The 19,296-nt window shown below is 39.5% G+C and overlaps 1 protein-coding gene across 3 annotated transcripts in view; it reads right to left on the bottom strand.

Annotated features, from left to right (window-relative positions):
* Window positions 1-19,296, bottom strand: part of LOC133563480 (inactive serine protease PAMR1-like) — an 89,072-nt gene that overhangs the window by 40,790 nt on the left and 28,986 nt on the right. For all 3 annotated transcript variants that reach the window (XM_061917632.1, XM_061917633.1, XM_061917634.1), the window contains 3 exons: window positions 11,738-11,914; window positions 1,871-1,996; window positions 1,267-1,381 (listed from right to left, as the gene is read on the bottom strand). In XM_061917632.1, the coding sequence (XP_061773616.1) occupies window positions 1,267-1,381; window positions 1,871-1,996; window positions 11,738-11,914 (418 nt within the window). The remainder of the gene's footprint in view (window positions 1-1,266; window positions 1,382-1,870; window positions 1,997-11,737; window positions 11,915-19,296) is intronic.

Genomic DNA, 19,296 nt, shown 5'->3' with positions numbered 1-19,296 from the left:
GGGAACAGTTTGGTGCCATGATTGGGTATAAAAGCAGCTTCCAATAAATGCTAAGTAATTCACAAACAAAGATGGGGCGAGGGTCACCAATTTGTAAGCAAATTGTCGAACAGTTTTAGAACGATCTATTGCAAGGAATTTAGGGATTTTACCATCCACGGTCCGTAAAATCATCAAAAAGTTCAGAGAATCTGGAGAAATCACTGCACGTAAGCGATGGTATTACGGACTTTTGATCCCTCAGGCTGTACTGCATCAAAAACCGACAGTGTGTAAAGGATATCACCACATGGGCTCAGGAATACTTCATAAAACCACTGTCAGTAACTACAGTTGGTCGCTACATCTGTAAGTGCAAGTTAAAACTCTACTATGCAAAGCAAAACCCATTTATCAACAATATCCTGAAACGCCGCCGGCTTGCCTGGGCCCGAGCTCACCTAAGATGGACTGATGCAAAATGGAAAGGTGTTCTGTGGTCTGACGAGTCCACATTTCAAATTATATTTGGAAACAGAGGACGTGTCCTCCAGAACAAAGAGGAAATTAACCATTCGGCTCAAAGTTCAAAAGCCAGCATCTGTGATGGTATGGGGGTGTAATAGTGCCTAAGGCATGGGTAACTTATACATCTGTGAAGGCACCATTAATGCTGAAAGGTCCATACAGGTTTTGGAGCAACATATGTTGTCATCCAAGCAATATTATCATGGATGCCCCTGCTTATTTCAGCAAGACAAGTCCTACAACAACGTGGCTTCGTAAAAAAAAGTGTGTGGGTACTTTCCTGGCCCGCCTGCAGTCCAGACCTGTCTCCCATGGAAAATGTGTGGCGCATAATGGAGCGTTAAATACGACAGCGGAGACCCCGGACTGTTGAACGACTGAAGCTCTACATAAAACAAGAATGGGAAAGAATTCCACTTTCAAAGCTTCAACAATTACATCCCTCAGTTCCCAAAAGTTTAATGATTAGTGTTAAAAGAAAAGGTGATGTAACACATTGGTGAACATGTCCTTTCCCAACTACTTTGGCACATGTTGCAGCCATGAAATTCAAAGTTAATTATTTTTTGCAAAAAAAAAAAAAAAAAAAGTTTATGCATTTGAACATCAAATATCTTGTATTTGTAGTGCATTCAATTGAATATGGGTTGAAAAGGATTTGCAAATCATTGTATTCCGTTTATATTTACATCTAACACAATTTCCCAACTCATATGGAAACAGGGGTTTGTAAATCAGCCCCTTCCAGTGCTATTTTACCTGAGTTCGATCGTAAAAGGCCGGTCCACCTGTATTGTCCACTCACAGCGAGCATTGTTTGGGTAGCTCTCCAACACCATGTGGCCCTGTCGTTTATGGATCACCCCACCGCACTCTGGCAGAACAGAAAGAGTCTGTTAGGAAGCATTAGGTGGTTCGCCTTTAACATTTTAGATCCTTTTAATTACACCCTAACTACTACAGCATGCTGGTCTATATTTATGTAACTGTTTATTTTTGCTCCCCAAAGAGACTCAGTTACATGTAAAAAAAAATCCATTTGTTTTTGTTTCCAATCGTTTAATGGGTATCCAGGTTATTGACTGACACTCTTTGTCAGCTCGATGTAGACAACCCCCGAGGCATGGCATTGGTCCAAGTCGGCACAGTCATTCAAAAAAATATTGGAAAGGAAAAGAAAGCACATTGACTACATCTTACAGAAATACACATGCATTAGAAATATACAATAAAGAGCAGTCCTGTCTAGTCTTTCAGCAGGAACTACTCAGATGACCCTCAGAAAACCCAGACAGTCCAGTTGCAATCAGTTCAATGCCCCAAGCAAAGACAAAGGGATCCTGAAGAAAATGACTTCACTCACTCATGCAATCTCCACCGGACCATCCAGGACGACACTCAGCACAGAATTGGCCCCTGACGAAGAAGTCATCCCTGGGACCCCACGTTCCATTGTTGCACCGCTTACAGTTCTCAAATATGCTGCAACCTGATAGAAAACAACCACGACATTACAGCATAAAAGACTTTAAGGAGTTGGCTTGGATAGAAAACTACATTCTGCTTATTAGAAGTAGTTGTATAACCTTGCTAGCTAACTGCATTGTTAACTATGCCATGTTAACTATGACTTAGATCCATCCATCTGCTTTTTTGTTCACAATCTTTATGAGAGACAACAACATTTATGTTTTTTTGTTGTTTGTTTATATTTTTTTATTTGTAATACTAGGCTTATTCTACATGGCTAGCAAAGCAGCTAATGGGAACAATCCATTCTACCTCTAAATCACTCTAAAAATGCATTCAAAAACCGGCGACAATATTTTCTTTATCTTTTGTAACCTGTATAATAACCAAGCTGTTCGTTATCGTAAGAGCAAACACTGAGGAACTGGTTTTTTTAGCGTAGTAATACATCGCCATGCGACGGCATGCTACAGTATTAGTCTTAAGTTAGCTTCTGCGTCAGCAGCTGAATGGCTTTTGAGTTTGTACTGCGCAACACAATGCGATACAACACCAATCTGTACTGACTAAAACACATGGACAATCATATTACATTATCTGTAAAGTATTATCCCACATTTCATGTTTTGTTTGTTAACGACTAGCTCGACAGCGTGTGTAATTGTACAAACAAGCATGATGTGCTGCATGTATTATGATCACTATTATAGTGACTCGCTCGATGAACATTTGTCTGTTTGGTTCAGCTGGCTGAGGGGATGTTTTTTCTTGTTGATTTTTGGCAAGCATTACATTTCTGTCAGCATAGCTTGGCTCCATACTCCACATTTACACCATCAGGTCACGCCGGTCCTGACTCTCTCGGCTTTCGTCAGCTCCCGCGTTTCACACGCTCTTCACGCTTGCAAAGATTGTATAACCAGGCATTCATCCTCTGTATGTTCAGGTTCAAAAAGATAACGGTAGTGAATACTCATTTGTCCAAAAAATATCCATCTTCATTGTGTAAGTCTGCTACGATTAGAAACACTTGTGTTTGTTTCCGGAACTAGGAAGACACATTTGTTGCCGGAAGTCGAAAGTGTGTTGCTCTGAGCGCCGTAATAAATGAGCCCAGGAAATAAGTCTCGGTAATGGTTAAAATTTCCAAAATACGGTAAATATTAAACATATTACATATTGTTAGAACGTGTCTGTTACTATATTATGTATATACCTGCAGTGATGGAGGGTTTTGAAGTGGTTTTAGAGGTCTTTGAAGGCTACGATGGTGACTAATATTAGCTGTATCGTGCAAACATTTTATCTTTAGAATTTGTATACTGTAGCTTTTAAATAGACCCCCTTTTTAGACCAGTTGACCTGCCGTTTCTTTTTTGCTCTGCAGCCTTTCCTTCGTGGAGAGGGGAGGTGGGGGGGGCACAGATTCGGTGACTACAGGTGAGGCGCTGGCTGTCCAAAGTCGGGACCCAGGGTGGACCACTCATCTGTGCATCAGTCGGGGACGTCTCTGCCCTGCTGACCTGTCCCCACTAAATATGATCTCGTGCTGGCCTCATTACAGACTGGAATCTCACACTATTATGTTAGATCCACTATGGACTGGACTCTCACACTATTATGTTAGATCCACTATGGACTGGACTCTCACACTATTATGTTAGATCCACTATGGACTGGACTCTCACACTATTATGTTAGATCCACTATGGACTGGACTCTCACACTATTATGCTAGATCCACTATGGACTGAAATCTCACACTATTATGTTAGATCCACTATGGACTGGACTCTCACAGTATTATGTTAGATCCACTATGGACTGGACTCTCACACTATTATGTTAGATCCACTATGGACTGGACTCTCACACTATTATGTTAGATCCACTATGGACTGGACTCTCACACTATTATGTTAGATCCACTATGGACTGGACTCTCACACTATTATGCTAGATCCACTATGGACTGGACTCTCACTATTATGTTAGATCCACTATGGACTGGACTCTTACACTATAATGTTAGATCCACTATGGACTGGACTCTCACACTATTATGTCAGATCCACTATGGACTGGACTCTTACACTATAATGTTAGATCCACTATGGACTGGACTCTCACACTATTATGTTAGATCCACTATGGACTGGACTCTCACACTATTATGTTAGATCCACTATGGACTGGACTCTTACACTATAATGTTAGATCCACTATGGACTGGACTCTCACAGTATTATGTTAGATCCACTACGGACTGGACTCTCACACTATTATGCTAGATCCACTATGGACTGGACTCTCATACTATTATGCTAGATCCACTATGGACTGCACTCTCACACTATTATGTTAGATCCACTATGGACTGGACTCTCACACTATTATGTTAGATCCACTATGGACTGGACTCTCACACTATTATGTTAGATCCACTACGGACTGGACTCTCACACTATTATGTTAGATCCACTATGGACTGGACTCTCACACTATTATGCTAGATCCACTATGGACTGGACTCTCACACTATTATGTTAGATCCACTATGGACTGGACTCTCACACTATTATGTTAGATCCACTATGGACTGGACTCTCACACTATTATGCTAGATCCACTATGGACTGAAATCTCACACTATTATGTTAGATCCACTATGGACTGGACTCTCACAGTATTATGTTAGATCCACTATGGACTGGACTCTCACACTATTATGTTAGATCCACTATGGACTGGACTCTCACACTATTATGCTAGATCCACTATGGACTGGACTCTCACACTATTATGTTAGATCCACTATGGACTGGACTCTCACAGTATTATGTTAGATCCACTATGGACTGGACTCTCACACTATTATGTTAGATCCACTATGGACTGGACTCTCACACTATTATGCTAGATCCACTATGGACTGGACTCTCACACTATTATGTTAGATCCACAATGGACTGGACTCTCGCGCTATTATGTTAGATCCACTATGGACTGGACTCTCACACTATTATGTTAGATCCACTACGGACTGGACTCTCACACTATTATGTTAGATCCACTATGGACTGGACTCTCACACTATTATGCTAGATCCACTATGGACTGGACTCTCACACTATTATGTTAGATCCACTATGGACTGGACTCTCACACTATTATGCTAGATCCACTATGGACTGGACTCTCACTATTGTGTTAGATCCACTATGGACTGGACTCTTACACTATAATGTTAGATCCACTATGGACTGGACTCTCACACTATTATGTCAGATCCACTATGGACTGGACTCTTACACTATAATGTTAGATCCACTATGGACTGGACTCTCACACTATTATGTTAGATCCACTATGGACTGGACTCTCACTATTATGTTAGATCCACTATGGACTGGACTCTCACACTATTATGTTAGATCCACTATGGACTGGACTCTCACACTATTATGCTAGATCCACTATGGACTGGACTCTCACACTATTATGTTAGATCCACTATGGACTGGACTCTCACAGTATTATGTTAGATCCACTATGGACTGGACTCTCACACTATTATGTTAGATCCACTATGGACTGGACTCTCACACTATTATGCTAGATCCACTATGGACTGGACTCTCACACTATTATGTTAGATCCACAATGGACTGGACTCTCGCGCTATTATGTTAGATCCACTATGGACTGGACTCTCACACTATTATGTTAGATCCACTACGGACTGGACTCTCACACTATTATGTTAGATCCACTATGGACTGGACTCTCACACTATTATGCTAGATCCACTATGGACTGGACTCTCACACTATTATGTTAGATCCACTATGGACTGGACTCTCACACTATTATGCTAGATCCACTATGGACTGGACTCTCACTATTGTGTTAGATCCACTATGGACTGGACTCTTACACTATAATGTTAGATCCACTATGGACTGGACTCTCACACTATTATGTCAGATCCACTATGGACTGGACTCTTACACTATAATGTTAGATCCACTATGGACTGGACTCTCACACTATTATGTTAGATCCACTATGGACTGGACTCTCACACTATTATGTTAGATCCACTATGGACTGGACTCTTACACTATAATGTTAGATCCACTATGGACTGGACTCTCACACTATTATGCTAGATCCACTATGGACTGGACTCTCACACTATTATGTTAGATCCACTATGGACTGGACTCTTACACTATAATGTTAGATCCACTATGGACTGGACTCTCACACTATTATGTTAGATCCACTATGGACTGGACTCTCACACTATTATGCTAGATCCACTATGGACTGGACTCTCACACTATTATGTTAGATCCACTATGGACTGGACTCTCACACTATTATGTTAGATCCACTATGGACTGGACTCTCACACTATTATGTTAGATCCACTATGGACTGGACTCTCACACTATTATGTTAGATCCACTATGGACTGGACTCTCACACTATTATGCTAGATCCACTATGGACTGGACTCTCACACTATTATGTTAGATCCACTATGGACTGGACTCTCACACTATTATGTTAGATCCACTATGGACTGGACTCTCACACTATTATGTTAGATCCACTATGGACTGGACTCTCACACTATTATGTTAGATCCACTATGGACTGGACTCTCACACTATTATGTTAGATCCACTATGGACTGGACTCTCACACTATTATGTTAGATCCACTATGGACTGGACTCTCACACTATTATGTTAGATCCACTATGGACTGGACTCTCACACTATTATGTTAGATCCACTATGGACTGGACTCTCACACTATTATGCTAGATCCACTCGACGTCCATTGCAACGGTCGTCCGGTCATCCAATTGGGTTGAGTTTTTTTCTTGGCCTGATATGGGATCTGAGCCGAGGATGTCGTTGTGGATTGTGCAGCCCTTTGAGACACTCGTGATTTAGGGCTGCATAAATAAAATTTGATTGATTGATCGATTGATTGATTGAATCCTAAAAATATAAAGATGTGTGTTATTGTCTCTCATAATGATTGTGAACGATAGGCAAAATTCCCCCAAAAGTGCAGTTGCCCTTTAAGCTTTTAAATTGTTGCTGTTTTTTTTTTTTTTTCAAAATGCACTGTGGGCCAAAATCCCCCCCAAAAAACTAAACAAAAACAATAAACGCCACAATATACAAATGACCCTGACCGCACTTGGACATCATTCCTTGCTTCTTTAAAATAAACCTTGATAAATGTTTTACACTTATATCCCGCTGCTATTTAATGCTAAACCATTATGTTTTCCCGACACTCAAACGGCTGCTTAATCAATTGAGGGGCTAGAGGTTAAAATATCCCAGATTCTAATTTAAACAGCAAATGCAGACACACATGGGGATTTAAGACTATTAGTATTTTTGAGGGCTTCACAGTTAAAAAAAAACACACAAGTTACCCATTACTAATTCCAAACATCTGTTTTCCTCTATAAAAGTGAGTGCATTAAATCGATGTCAAAAAAACTTGATATTCTGGAGGAAAATAGTGGAGAAAAACATGGAGAAAAAAAAAAACTTTAGCTATAAAGTGAAACAAGCGCCTGTATAAAATAATGTGTTTCTTCTGTGTTTATAAAATATAAACACATTGACTCCTATTCAGCAGTAAAGAGTCATAAGTGAAGAGATGTTGTGATGTGTGGTTGCCCTGGAAGCAAATGAGATCAGACATAATGAAGTTGTTTTTCAGGTTTTCCATCACACTTATTCGTCTCTCTACGGGGTAAAGGGCAGGCAAGGAGGCAGACAGCTCTTGGGGATGAGCCAAGAACATGGCAGGCAGTCCTGAAAGACTGAACTCGATGTTGAAGCGGTCTACAATCACAAAGCTTCTCAGTCTCTCTTTTCTTTTTTTTGCATTAAAACATGCCACTCACAAGTCAAACAGCTGGTCATGGTGCATTGACTCAGTCTGACTTATGTGAGTAAACTGTTAAGTTTAGCTTATGTTGTGCTACAGAATAGTCAAATTCAAGTATCTCTAAAGATAAACTGTTGAAAAATCGAGTTTCCATTGTATAATGTTTTTTTTTAGCCAGAGTTGGATGGTTGGCACTTTTTGATTGATTGATTGATTCTTTTATTAGTAGAGTGCACAGTTCAATACATATTATGTACAATTGACCACTAAATGGTAACACCCGAATACGTTTTTTTAACTTGTTTAAGTCGGGGTCCACGTTAATCAATTCAATCAATTTTGGATGCATTCTTTCAAGTACACTAAGAAAAATGTAATTAGGACACACTTTCTAATCAATCAATCAATCAGTCAGTGAGGGATGTAGGAGGAACCTTTAAATTCCACAGATTCAAAATTGTTTATCTTACTCAGACTTTTTGGCCAAATGCTCACAAGTGGGGCCTCGCACTGGGCGCCATTGAAGCTGGAACCACCACTCTGTTTCTGAAAGATAAACACCCAGTGGTGTGCCGTCAGGGCCAGCAAGGCCTTCTCTGCTGGCCTAAAATAACCAGAAATCATGGTCATGATTAAAGATAAAAGTAATTTATTATTTACTTCCCCTAAATATCTAAACACACTTGTATTCTCTTCATGTCATATTATACTCATTGCAATGCTGTTGTTTTTAGTTGAGAGATTGTATCCAATCAGAAATCAGCAAGCTTATGTTGCCAAGATGTACCAAATCTGCCCCGAGCCCTCAGAATCAACTGTGCAAATGTGATAGTGAATTGCGATAGCCAATCACATCACGAGGTGTTGTGAGTAAAGTCTTCCAGCTGGCCTAACGTTGTGATTGGGAAGTGAGTATCCAATCAGAACCGGAACCATAGAAAGCATACTTGCCAACCCTCCCGGATTTTCAGGGAGACTCCCGAAATTCAGCGCCTCTCCCGAAAACCTCCCGGGACAAATTTTCTCCCGAAAATCTCCCGCAATTCAGGCGGAGCTGGAGGCCACGCCCCCTCCAGCTCCAGACCTGACTCAATGTTGTAACCCTCTTTAACAGGACAATACTGCCACCTACTGTACATAGAACGTAAATATATTCTACATTTAAGTGCAGTCAAGGAACATGCATTAGGGAGTCTGTTTTGAAGCCCGCAGTAAAGAGACTTAACTTCATCACGTCGCTTGGTTATTGACTGCAACCCAATATATTACACCTTCGACGAGCAAAATGAAGAAATACGCTTGCAAGTTCCAGAACGATTGGAAACAAGAATTTCAGTTTATCCAGGAGAGTTCGAAGGGGAAGGGGTATGTTGCCTGTAAATTTCATAGAACAGACTTCTCCATTGAACACGGCGGCCGAACGGATATACTCAGCCATGAACGGTTAGCTAAGCACAAAGCGTCCGCACCGCAGCATCGTTCACAACCCAGTATTATGGCCCACCTCGCAAAATGGAGACGCGATGGTGTATCTTATGCTGAGACAAAGATGGCTATATGCTGATAGCTTGAAGCAACATCCCGTTCTCATTTGTGGATGTCTACAACAAATCCGTGAAGGATGTTCCCGGATTCGGAGATCGCTCGCCAATACGCAAATGGCAGAACAAAGGTTACTCAAATAGTGAAAGGTAAGTGTTGTTGTTGGTTTTTTTAAGTAACCAGCAAGGACAGTACAGTTAGTAGAACAACTGTGTTTTTACTACTGTGTATTTGATAGATGCTGTCGTAAATTCAATTATTTCTTTTATTTTTATTTATATAATAAAATAAATATACATAGCTAGAATTCACTAAAAGTCGAGTATTTCATACATATATATATATATATTTATTTATATATAAATATATATATATATATATATAAATATATATATATATATATATATATATATATATATATATATATATATATATATGAAATACTCGAGTTGGTGAATTATACGCCACCCCTCTTAACCACGCCCCCCGGGGTACATCACTGAAAAAAGGTTGAGAACCACTGGTCTAAACAATGTCGTATTGAAAATGCAAATGTCAACTCTCAAAAATGATTGGTCTGTTTAGAATCTGGGTAAAAAGACTCAGATGTGAATGTAATGTTTTGAGAACCCCTACTTTATAGTTGTTTGTAGTCCATTAATAAATGTATGCATTTTCCACATTAAACAGTTATGGTGGCATGCTACTAGCACACTAGCCTATCTAGTCTGTCTGCTAACTTTGTAAACTAAACATACTCTCTTTACATCCTATTAAAGTCTAGGGTTGCAGTCTAAGGACATGACAGAAAATAATTGCGAGTCACTGCATTAGCAGCTGAGATAAACTCCAGCACCCCCCGAGACCCCGATAGGGACAATCGATACAAAATGAAAGGATGCATTAATTGAAACAGCAGCACCTCTGCTGGTAGCAGCTAAGCACTGCATTTAGTTTTACCTCCATTGCTATAAGACACGGTTAATAAAAAATTATTTCCACACAAAAAAATCACCTAAGCAATCAATCAATTATAGAAAAATTACACTTTTTATACAGTGGGGCAAAAAAGTATTTAGTCAGCCAGCGATTGTGCAAGTTCTCTCACTTAAAATGATGACCGAGGTCTGTAATTTTCATCATAGGTACACTTCAACTGTGAGAGACAGAATGGGGAAAAAAATCTCCTTATTCACATTGTAGGAATTTTAAAGAATTTATTTGTAAATTATGGTGGAAAATAAGTATTTGGTCAACCATTCAAAGCTCTCACTGATGGAAGGAGGTTTTGGCTCAAAATCTCAGGATACATGGCCCCATTCATTCTTTCCTTAACACGGATCAATCGTCCTGTCCCCTTAGCAGAAAAACAGCCCCAAAGCATGATGTTTCCACCCCCATGCTTCACAGTAGGTGTGGTGTTTTTGGGATGCAACTCAGTATCATCCTCCAAACACGACAAGTTGAGTTTATACCAAAAAGTTCTATTTTGGTTTCATCTGACCACATGACATTCTCCCCATCCTCTGCTGTATCATCCATGTATCCATTTTGGCATAAACTCAACTCGTCGTGTTTGGAGGAAGAAGAATACTGAGTTGCATCCCAAGAACACCATACCTACAGTGAAGCATGGGGGGTGGAAACAACTTATTTGGGGCTGTTTTTCTGCTAAGGGGACAGGACGATTGATCCGTGTTAAGGAAAGAATGAATGGGGCCATGTATCGTGAGATTTTGAGCCAAAACCTCCTTCCATCAGTGAGAGCTTTGAATGGTTGACCAAATACTTATTTTCCACCATAATTTACAAATAAATTCTTTACAATTCCTACAATGTGAATTCCTGTATTTTTTTTTCACATTCTGTCTCTCACAGTTGAAGTGTACCTATGATGAAAATTACAGACCTCTGTCATCATTTTAAGTGGGAGAACTTGCACAATCTGTGGCTGACTAAATACTTTTTTGCCCCACTGTACATGGCGTATACGAAGCATACCTTACACATTAGAACCGATTCAGTACCAATTCATGATACCTGGGAATCAATACTCAACGGTACCACTTTTACCAATTTTCGGTAGTTTTGTGTTTGTGTGCTGATTGTGATAAGTGTGTCGCAGTGTTGTTATACTGTATCTTGTTTTTTTATTACAATTCTGAAGCTCATTTGCAAGTATTATATGGTAGAATTCGCATTGTTAAGAGTCTATTTGAATAGATACCCATTAGTACCGATTAAATTTGCCTATAAAAGTACCCAATACTCATTCCTAATGGCGTACCTGGATGGATGATGCAGGGGTCACACTCGTTGATGGCGTTGCGGCAGCAGGGCACAGAATAGCCCACCGAAGTCCCCTGCAGGGGGCATTTGCAGCGGATCACATCATACTCACAACAGCCCGAACACATAGCGTTCCACTCAGGACCGGGGCAGTCGTTGTACAAATACCTGTAATCTAAAAAAAGATAATATTTCAGACTGACACTGTAAAAATATTTATCCACGTAAAAATGTGTGCACAAATAGAGTGAAAGATTAGAGTGGGCGAATAGGAGGAAAGATGTGATATTTGTGTGAGCAGACTTGCTTTAATGTCCGCAGAGGGATGCTGTGTTTACTCATCCTGTGTTTGTGGGAGCGTCTGCCTACTGGTGCGTTGGTTATTTCTGCAGCCATATGGCCTCTAGCTCCTCTTTTAGAATCACAAGTCTCACAGCAGGTCGTCACCTCTGTGTTTGCATTCTGCTAAAACTTAATTAATCAAGCAACAGGCAGCAGTAGGAAAGTAAAAAAAAACAAAAAAACAAAAACGGAGTCTGGTGAATTATAAAGCGCTTAATGTTTCATTTTATTCATGTTTAAATGGGTTGAATAAAAACACTGACACACACACACTGAGCATTTTTGTGATATTATGCATTAGTGAACTTAGGTGCTGAAACTGAGAAGTGGAAATTCCTTGTGGCAAAAGAAGCGTTAACAGATGCAGCACTTTCAAACTTGGCAGAGAGTTCTGCCAGCACTTAGCTCATAATTTCAGTTCTGGACTTATATTCTTTTTCACATTAAAAACAGACATTATTTTTTATTTTTTTTATACAAAAGTAGATGCAAGCGGAAGATATTTTTGGACTACCGTATTTTCCGCACCATAGGGCGCTCTGGGTCTAGTCAGGTTATGTTCATACAAAAGGTGCACCAGATTATAGGATTTATTAAAGGGGTCATATTATTATTTTTATTTTCTAAATTTAAAACACTTCCTTGTGGTCTACATAACATGTAATGGTGGTTCTTTGGTCAACATGTTGCATGGATTTTGTTTTACAGATCATTTTCAAGCCGCTTTTTTACCGTCCCTTCAGGATACGCCGTTTTGTGGGCGGTCTTATAGACTTGGCTCACCTTTGGCAGCGTCCTCTCCATGTCATCTTTGTTGTAGCGGTGTAGCGTGCAAGGACGGTAGTGGAAGACGTGTCAAAAGGTGGAGCTAACTGTTTTAATGACATTCAGACCTTACTTGAATCAATAACGGAACTCTCTAATAACTAAAGTTCCTTGGGTAAATAATGCAAAGCAGTATGTTTTTGCGCTTTTATGGCGAGTTTAATGACAGATATAATTAAGAACTTTACACCACTTTATATTAGAAATGGCAACCGCGGAGGATGAAAATTCCCATAAGAAGAAGATGGAAAAAAAAAGAAGCTTATCAACTACAATGTCGTCACAGACTACAAAGGCGGCTGCAAGCACATTTTTAGGACTTATGCAGATCCCAAATACAGATCAGCAGGTACCAGAAGGTAAGAACGGTTGATTTTCCGTAATATTGCAAAACAAAACGCCAGAAACACCATAATAATACTCGTATGTTGAAGCACAGTACAAGTCATCAAGCGTTGCGGCTTCATAGCTTACCAAAGTCGTACAAAAACATTTTGATACATTTTTTGAAGCCGTTTTTAATGTTCTATATTTTCAATGGAACATATACAATTTTGTTGTTGTTTACTTGAGTCATATTGCAGTCTACACGTATCTCTTATGTGTGACTGCCATCTGGTTACACTTATTTCACCATGTACCAAATAAAATAGCTTAGAGGTCGGTAAGCACAACCATAATTATTCTGTACACTAGGCACACCAGGTTATAAGGTGCACTGTTGAGTTTTGAGGAAAAAAAAGGATTTTAAGTGCGCCATTGTCCAAAAAATATGGTAACTTAATGTCGGAGACACATCTCGGCATCGCCATAATGGCAGGATAGAAAGCAGGTGTCTCAATTACAGTGATAGAAAAATTACTTTAAAAAAGATATTGACAACAGTTACTTGTTACATTTCCAAAAAAGGTAATTAAATTACCAACTGAATTTTTCTTTGAAATATGTAATTTATGAGTGAGGAAAGTAAATAACGTGTTACTTTTTTAACTTTCATATACATCTGGTGTATGCAGTCGAGAGATTTTTCAAGAAAGAATAGTATGCGAGTGCGGCCCTTTAAAAGGCGGTGCCTATTGGCAAATGGAGCGTGACATTAGCAAGGGTGCACTCATTTCCACATTGGTAGTCTGTGGACTGGATGTAGATTATTGATGGTAGCGCCTGTGGAATGTTTTAACAAGGGTTGAAAATTAGCCTGTGGCTAAAAGTCCTAAGTACTTTGACATCAGTTACCTGTGGGTAACAATGTTTAATTGTACTGTCCCTGTCAAATAAATACATAAATGAATGAATAAAAACGAATAATTAAGAAAGCGATTGACATCAATGACTAAGTTTACACTGTAGGCCAAAGTGGACCAAATTTAATTTTTTTGAGATCTGATTTTTTCCAATTGACAGTTTTATCAGATTCCAGTGTAAACACGAACAGGCCCCAATGTGGCCTCAACATCACTTGCATGCACACTTCGATAAAGTAAAAACAAAGGAAGTTGACTGGGAGGAAGTCGCTATTACTATGAAATTAAATAAAAGTTGCAACACTTTAAAATGAGTAATTTTTACATGAAAATAAAGTAAAGTATTGTGATGTATGAATGAATGTATATAGTGTACTATATTTGGGAGGGATGTAATCTTTTTATAGCTGTTAAGTAGAGGAAACACGGACATCAGCGTGGATCGACAGCAGCTTTATTTTTTAACTCACATGTACGCAAATGCGCCACAATTCCAAATTCCATCCATCCACCCATTTTCAACTGCTTATTCCCTACAGGTGAGCGGGGGGCGCTGGACCCTATCTCAGATACAATAGGGCGGAAAGTGGGGTACACCCTGGACAAGTCGGGAATTAAATTCCGAAAAAAAATTGTTGTGATGAAATATCAGTTTCTGCAGGCGACTGCGTCTTCGCGCTAGCTCGCCCGAAGCTGACGAAAAAGTCACAATTAGGTCCCACTGCGTTTAAAAATATCGGATTACAATCGCATTCTGGACAACCTCTGGGTGTGGCCGGAATCTGATGCCAAAAGGACTTTGGAGCGTTTGGACTGGCAAAAAAAATATCCGATCTGTGTCACTCGAGGGCAGAAAAAATCTGATTTGGTGCCAATAGTAGAGTCTCTCTTTGTCAGAAAACAGGATATTGTAAATGGTAAATGGGTTGTACTTGTATAGCGCTTTTCTACCCCTTTTTAAGGAGCCCAAAGCGCTTTGATAGTATTTCCACATTCGCCCATTCACACACACATTCACACACTGACAGCGGGACCTGCCATGCAAGGCGCTCACCAGGACCAATCAGGAGCAAGGGTGAAGTGTCTTGCCCAAGGACACAACGGATGTGACTAGGATGATAGAAGGTGGTGATTGAACCAGTAACCCTCAGATTTGTCACTTTATTATTCCCCGTAGTAGTAGAGTGTGCGTGCATGAATTTGCTGTTTTTCTAAAGATGTCTTGTCAAAAGTAGCATGCCACATTACATCATACGTAACGGTAATGGTGTTGTAGCCTACATAAAAGTAATAATTAAAATTACGCATTACTAGAAAATGTATTAACTGGTCATTTATCATGCTATTTGTCAGTTGCTCAGACTATGGGACAGAGGATGCTAGAACTTAAATTTGACCACATTACCAAATATCTCAAAAGACTTCACAAAAATATATCTTTTAAAACATGCAAGAGGTGATTAGAGCACCTTTATCAACCAATTCCGTCCGTGCAGTGAAAATGTAATATCAGGTATGGAAGAAATGGCTTTCTATACTATAATATTGTGTACTTTTTTATCTGTGGTTATGGTTTTTGGCAATTTTCGTTTATACTTTAAACCGACAGGGTGGCCAGATGGTCACTTCGTGGTTGGCGACTCAGTTTTTGACAGCTTTCTTTTGTTGGATGCTTAAATGTCACCAGCATGTTTGGCAAAGATACTCGCGGCGTGTCAGCAGGGTGCACTTTAGATTGATTTTAACCGATTTATGAAGCATATTTATGTATTGTCAGCTTGCACTGATCGGCTTTGAGCTCAGCGTCGTTGGTTTTCACGGCTTTTCCTTTTTTATCTCGGATGACATGCTCTCAATGGCAAATGAGCACTGGCTCCCTGTCGGTTTAGTCTCTGTAAGGAAGGCTTTTTTTGGTTCGCTGTGGCACCCGGGAAGACCATATGTATGCTCTCCGAATGATACGGCTTTGTCTTCTTGGCCTATTTAAAAGCAATTCACAGCAGAAAACAACTGTGACATTAAATTATTCAGTGTTTCCCATAAATTCCTTTACTAGCATCTGACAACAACAAGAAAATCAAACATCATTTTGTTCAGTCTTTTGCAATACAGGAAGGTAACATGTTACCTTTCAGGAGAATATATGTGTTTCCATGTTGGCAATCAAGTCCCACAAAACATTACTTCAATCTTTTAAAGCAGACCTGGGCATTTATTTTGACTCTGTGGTCAAACTGAGAGAAAAATATGTGTCTGGGGGCGGGTGTGCATGTGAACATCTGCTGTACGGTATGTGGGCTTGGGTCCCCTTTTTTAGGAACTCTAATTCAAAAACAGACCATGATGTCTGAAAGAATGCTAAAAATGTTATGTACAACCACCCAAAAAAACGGAAAATGAATGATACGTTTTTATTACTGAACGAAACTGAACCAAAATGTACATCAAAACAAAGAATGTGGGATTTACTTTATTAGCTATGAACGATAAAACATTATTGGTAACATGATTGTCGCTCATCTTTAACTTCTCAGACCACCCACTCGTTTGACATATTTTACAATCAAGTAAAACACAACAAAAATGCAACAACCCAGGCGAAATATATAAGTAAAAAACCCTACCTCCAATCTGATATAATATCTCTTTTCTGCAGAACATTGTATTGGCAGCTACAGTTTTGATGATACAGTTTTGAATATAATAATTGAATATAATGGACTGAATATAATAATTGCATATAATGGACTTTATTAAATGGGTTTATTTAATGTTTGGCGCAGCCAGACCGGAGCAGCAGGGAATAGAAAGAAGAGGAAGTGCTGGGTACTTGCATTTCTCCATCAGTTTGGGAGTCTCAGGCTGTAAAAAGGTTGAAGACCCCTGCTCGAGAGTAAAAAAGCTAAACTTGGGATGTGAGGACGTTTTCATTTGTTCATGTCAAATTGTAAATATTCAGCTCATGTGTATTTGTCCTTTAGGCTTTTACACAAAGTAGTTTTACAACTCAACTAGACTTCAAGTGTAAAGGGAAGGATATAGTCTAGAGCAGAGGTGTCAATTTTTTTTAATCAGGGGCCACAATGGCGAAAAATCAACTCCTAAGTGGGCCGGACTGGTAAAATCACGTCATGATAACTTAAAAATAAAGACAACTTCAGAATGTTTTATTTGCTTAAAAATGAAACGAGCACATTCTGAAAATGTACAAATCACAATGTAGTTGGGTTTTTTTTACACTTACATATCACGGTTAATAGTATTCTATCTTTATTTGACGTTATTTATACTTTTTGAATAAATTATTTGATAATGTTCATCAGTCAACACATTTGTGTTAATTTTCAATCTATCAAAAACAAAACAATATCAAAATGAAATTACAGGTTATTTACGTAGTTTGGTCATTTTCCTCGACTGGTGCACTAACATCATATGTTTGTTTATTTTTTCTTACATATGTAGCATAATCTACAAATGTCAGGACTTTGACTTGGATTCGTATTGCTTCTTCGATGCAGAGAATATTTGGGACGAGCCAGGCGTGAATTAAGGTACATGATTAATTTATGTACACACTATAATACAAAAACAGGAAAACAAAGGACGAGCTCAATGGCGGATAATAAACTAGGCTAAACTCCAAACAAAACAGCACAATGGCAGGACTATATACAAATAAACAAAAAATACTATCTATGGTACAGAACAAACCAAAAACATGCACTGAGGCATAAATACAAACAAAATCTTACGTGGCGTGGTCGAAACAATAGACAGCGTGGCAAGGCATGAAGGTTGGCAAGGAGCAGGTAGCAACAGCAAAGTTCCCAGGACGAGGACAGAAACAGAATGGTATAAATAATGACTGTGATGATGATTACTAACAGGTGTGAGGCTGAGGACAGGGGCGTGACTTGGAGACCAGGTGGAAACTAATGAGTAAAACAAAACCAGGAAGTGCAAAACGGGAAACAAAAGTCCAAAAACAAAACATTAACATGATCAAACATAAAACTGATTTACAGGCATGGCATCAAAGATACAAAAAATTGCTATTGGGACATCTAGTGGAAACATTTAGAACAGCAGTTTCTTTCATTCAAAAATTCCGGCGCATTTTCATACTTGGCAAACTCTTCCCGTGGGCCGGATAAAACTTGTTCATGCCCGCGGGCCGTACGTTTGACACCCCTGTTTTAGAGCGTTATGAGATTAAATAACCTTTTTGGACATGCCGTAATGAGAAACTGGAAATATGTAATATATCATATTGTAATTGTACTCATGTTCAAAATAAACTAACACAATAAGCATAACCATGACTAGTTGTAAACCTTGACACTAGCTACTAGAGATGCGCGGTTTGCGGTCTCATCCGCGGAGTCCGCGGGTAAACCGCGGGTCGGGCGGTTGACATGACGAAAAAATAGATTTTAATTAGATTCGGGCAGGTGGCGGTTGAACCATCCGGAGACATTTGATATACATGGTTCTAGGATCGGTATCCTATGCCATTCAAAGAGCCATTTAAGACCCGTTTCATAAAGCGAAGAAGTCAATAGGAGACGCTATTATACTCTTGAATGACTGCCAGCAGTCACCCAGATATTAAACATTAGTGCGTGCTATGAAGCAATTGGTTTTGTCGCCTTCTACATGCACGATCTGCTTGTCAGTCCAGCATCATGTTGTGTGTGGCTTCCGCGGAAACACGCACACGACTGCAAGGCATACTGGGTGACACAGAGTACACTAATGGTTGTGATATAAACAATTTTAACACTCTTAGTAATATGCGCCACGCTGTGAAGCCACACCAATTAAGAAACGTGCGTCGGTGCGGGGCTGTAAAACATATTCAGGAAGTGTCATGAATACAAAGGATTATGGGTATTAGTTGTGTTGCGTTTATGTTGTGTTACTGTGAGGATGTTCTCCCGAAATGTGTGTCAATCTTGTATTGTGTGGCTTCATAGCGTGTCGCATATTAGAAAGTGTTAAAGTTGTTTATATCACAACCATCAGTGTACTCTGTATCACCCAGTATGCCTTTCAATCTCATACGTGAGATTACGGAGGCTGCACACAACATGATGCCGGACCAACAATCAGTTCGTACATGTTGTTGAAGGTGTCTAAGGCA

The sequence above is a fragment of the Nerophis ophidion genome, linkage group LG12 (genome assembly GCF_033978795.1).
Source record: "Nerophis ophidion isolate RoL-2023_Sa linkage group LG12, RoL_Noph_v1.0, whole genome shotgun sequence".
In the NCBI taxonomy this organism is placed as follows: Eukaryota; Metazoa; Chordata; class Actinopteri; order Syngnathiformes; family Syngnathidae; genus Nerophis; species Nerophis ophidion.
Note: the sequence above shows the minus strand (reverse complement) of the source record. Positions and strands in the feature narration are given on the sequence as shown.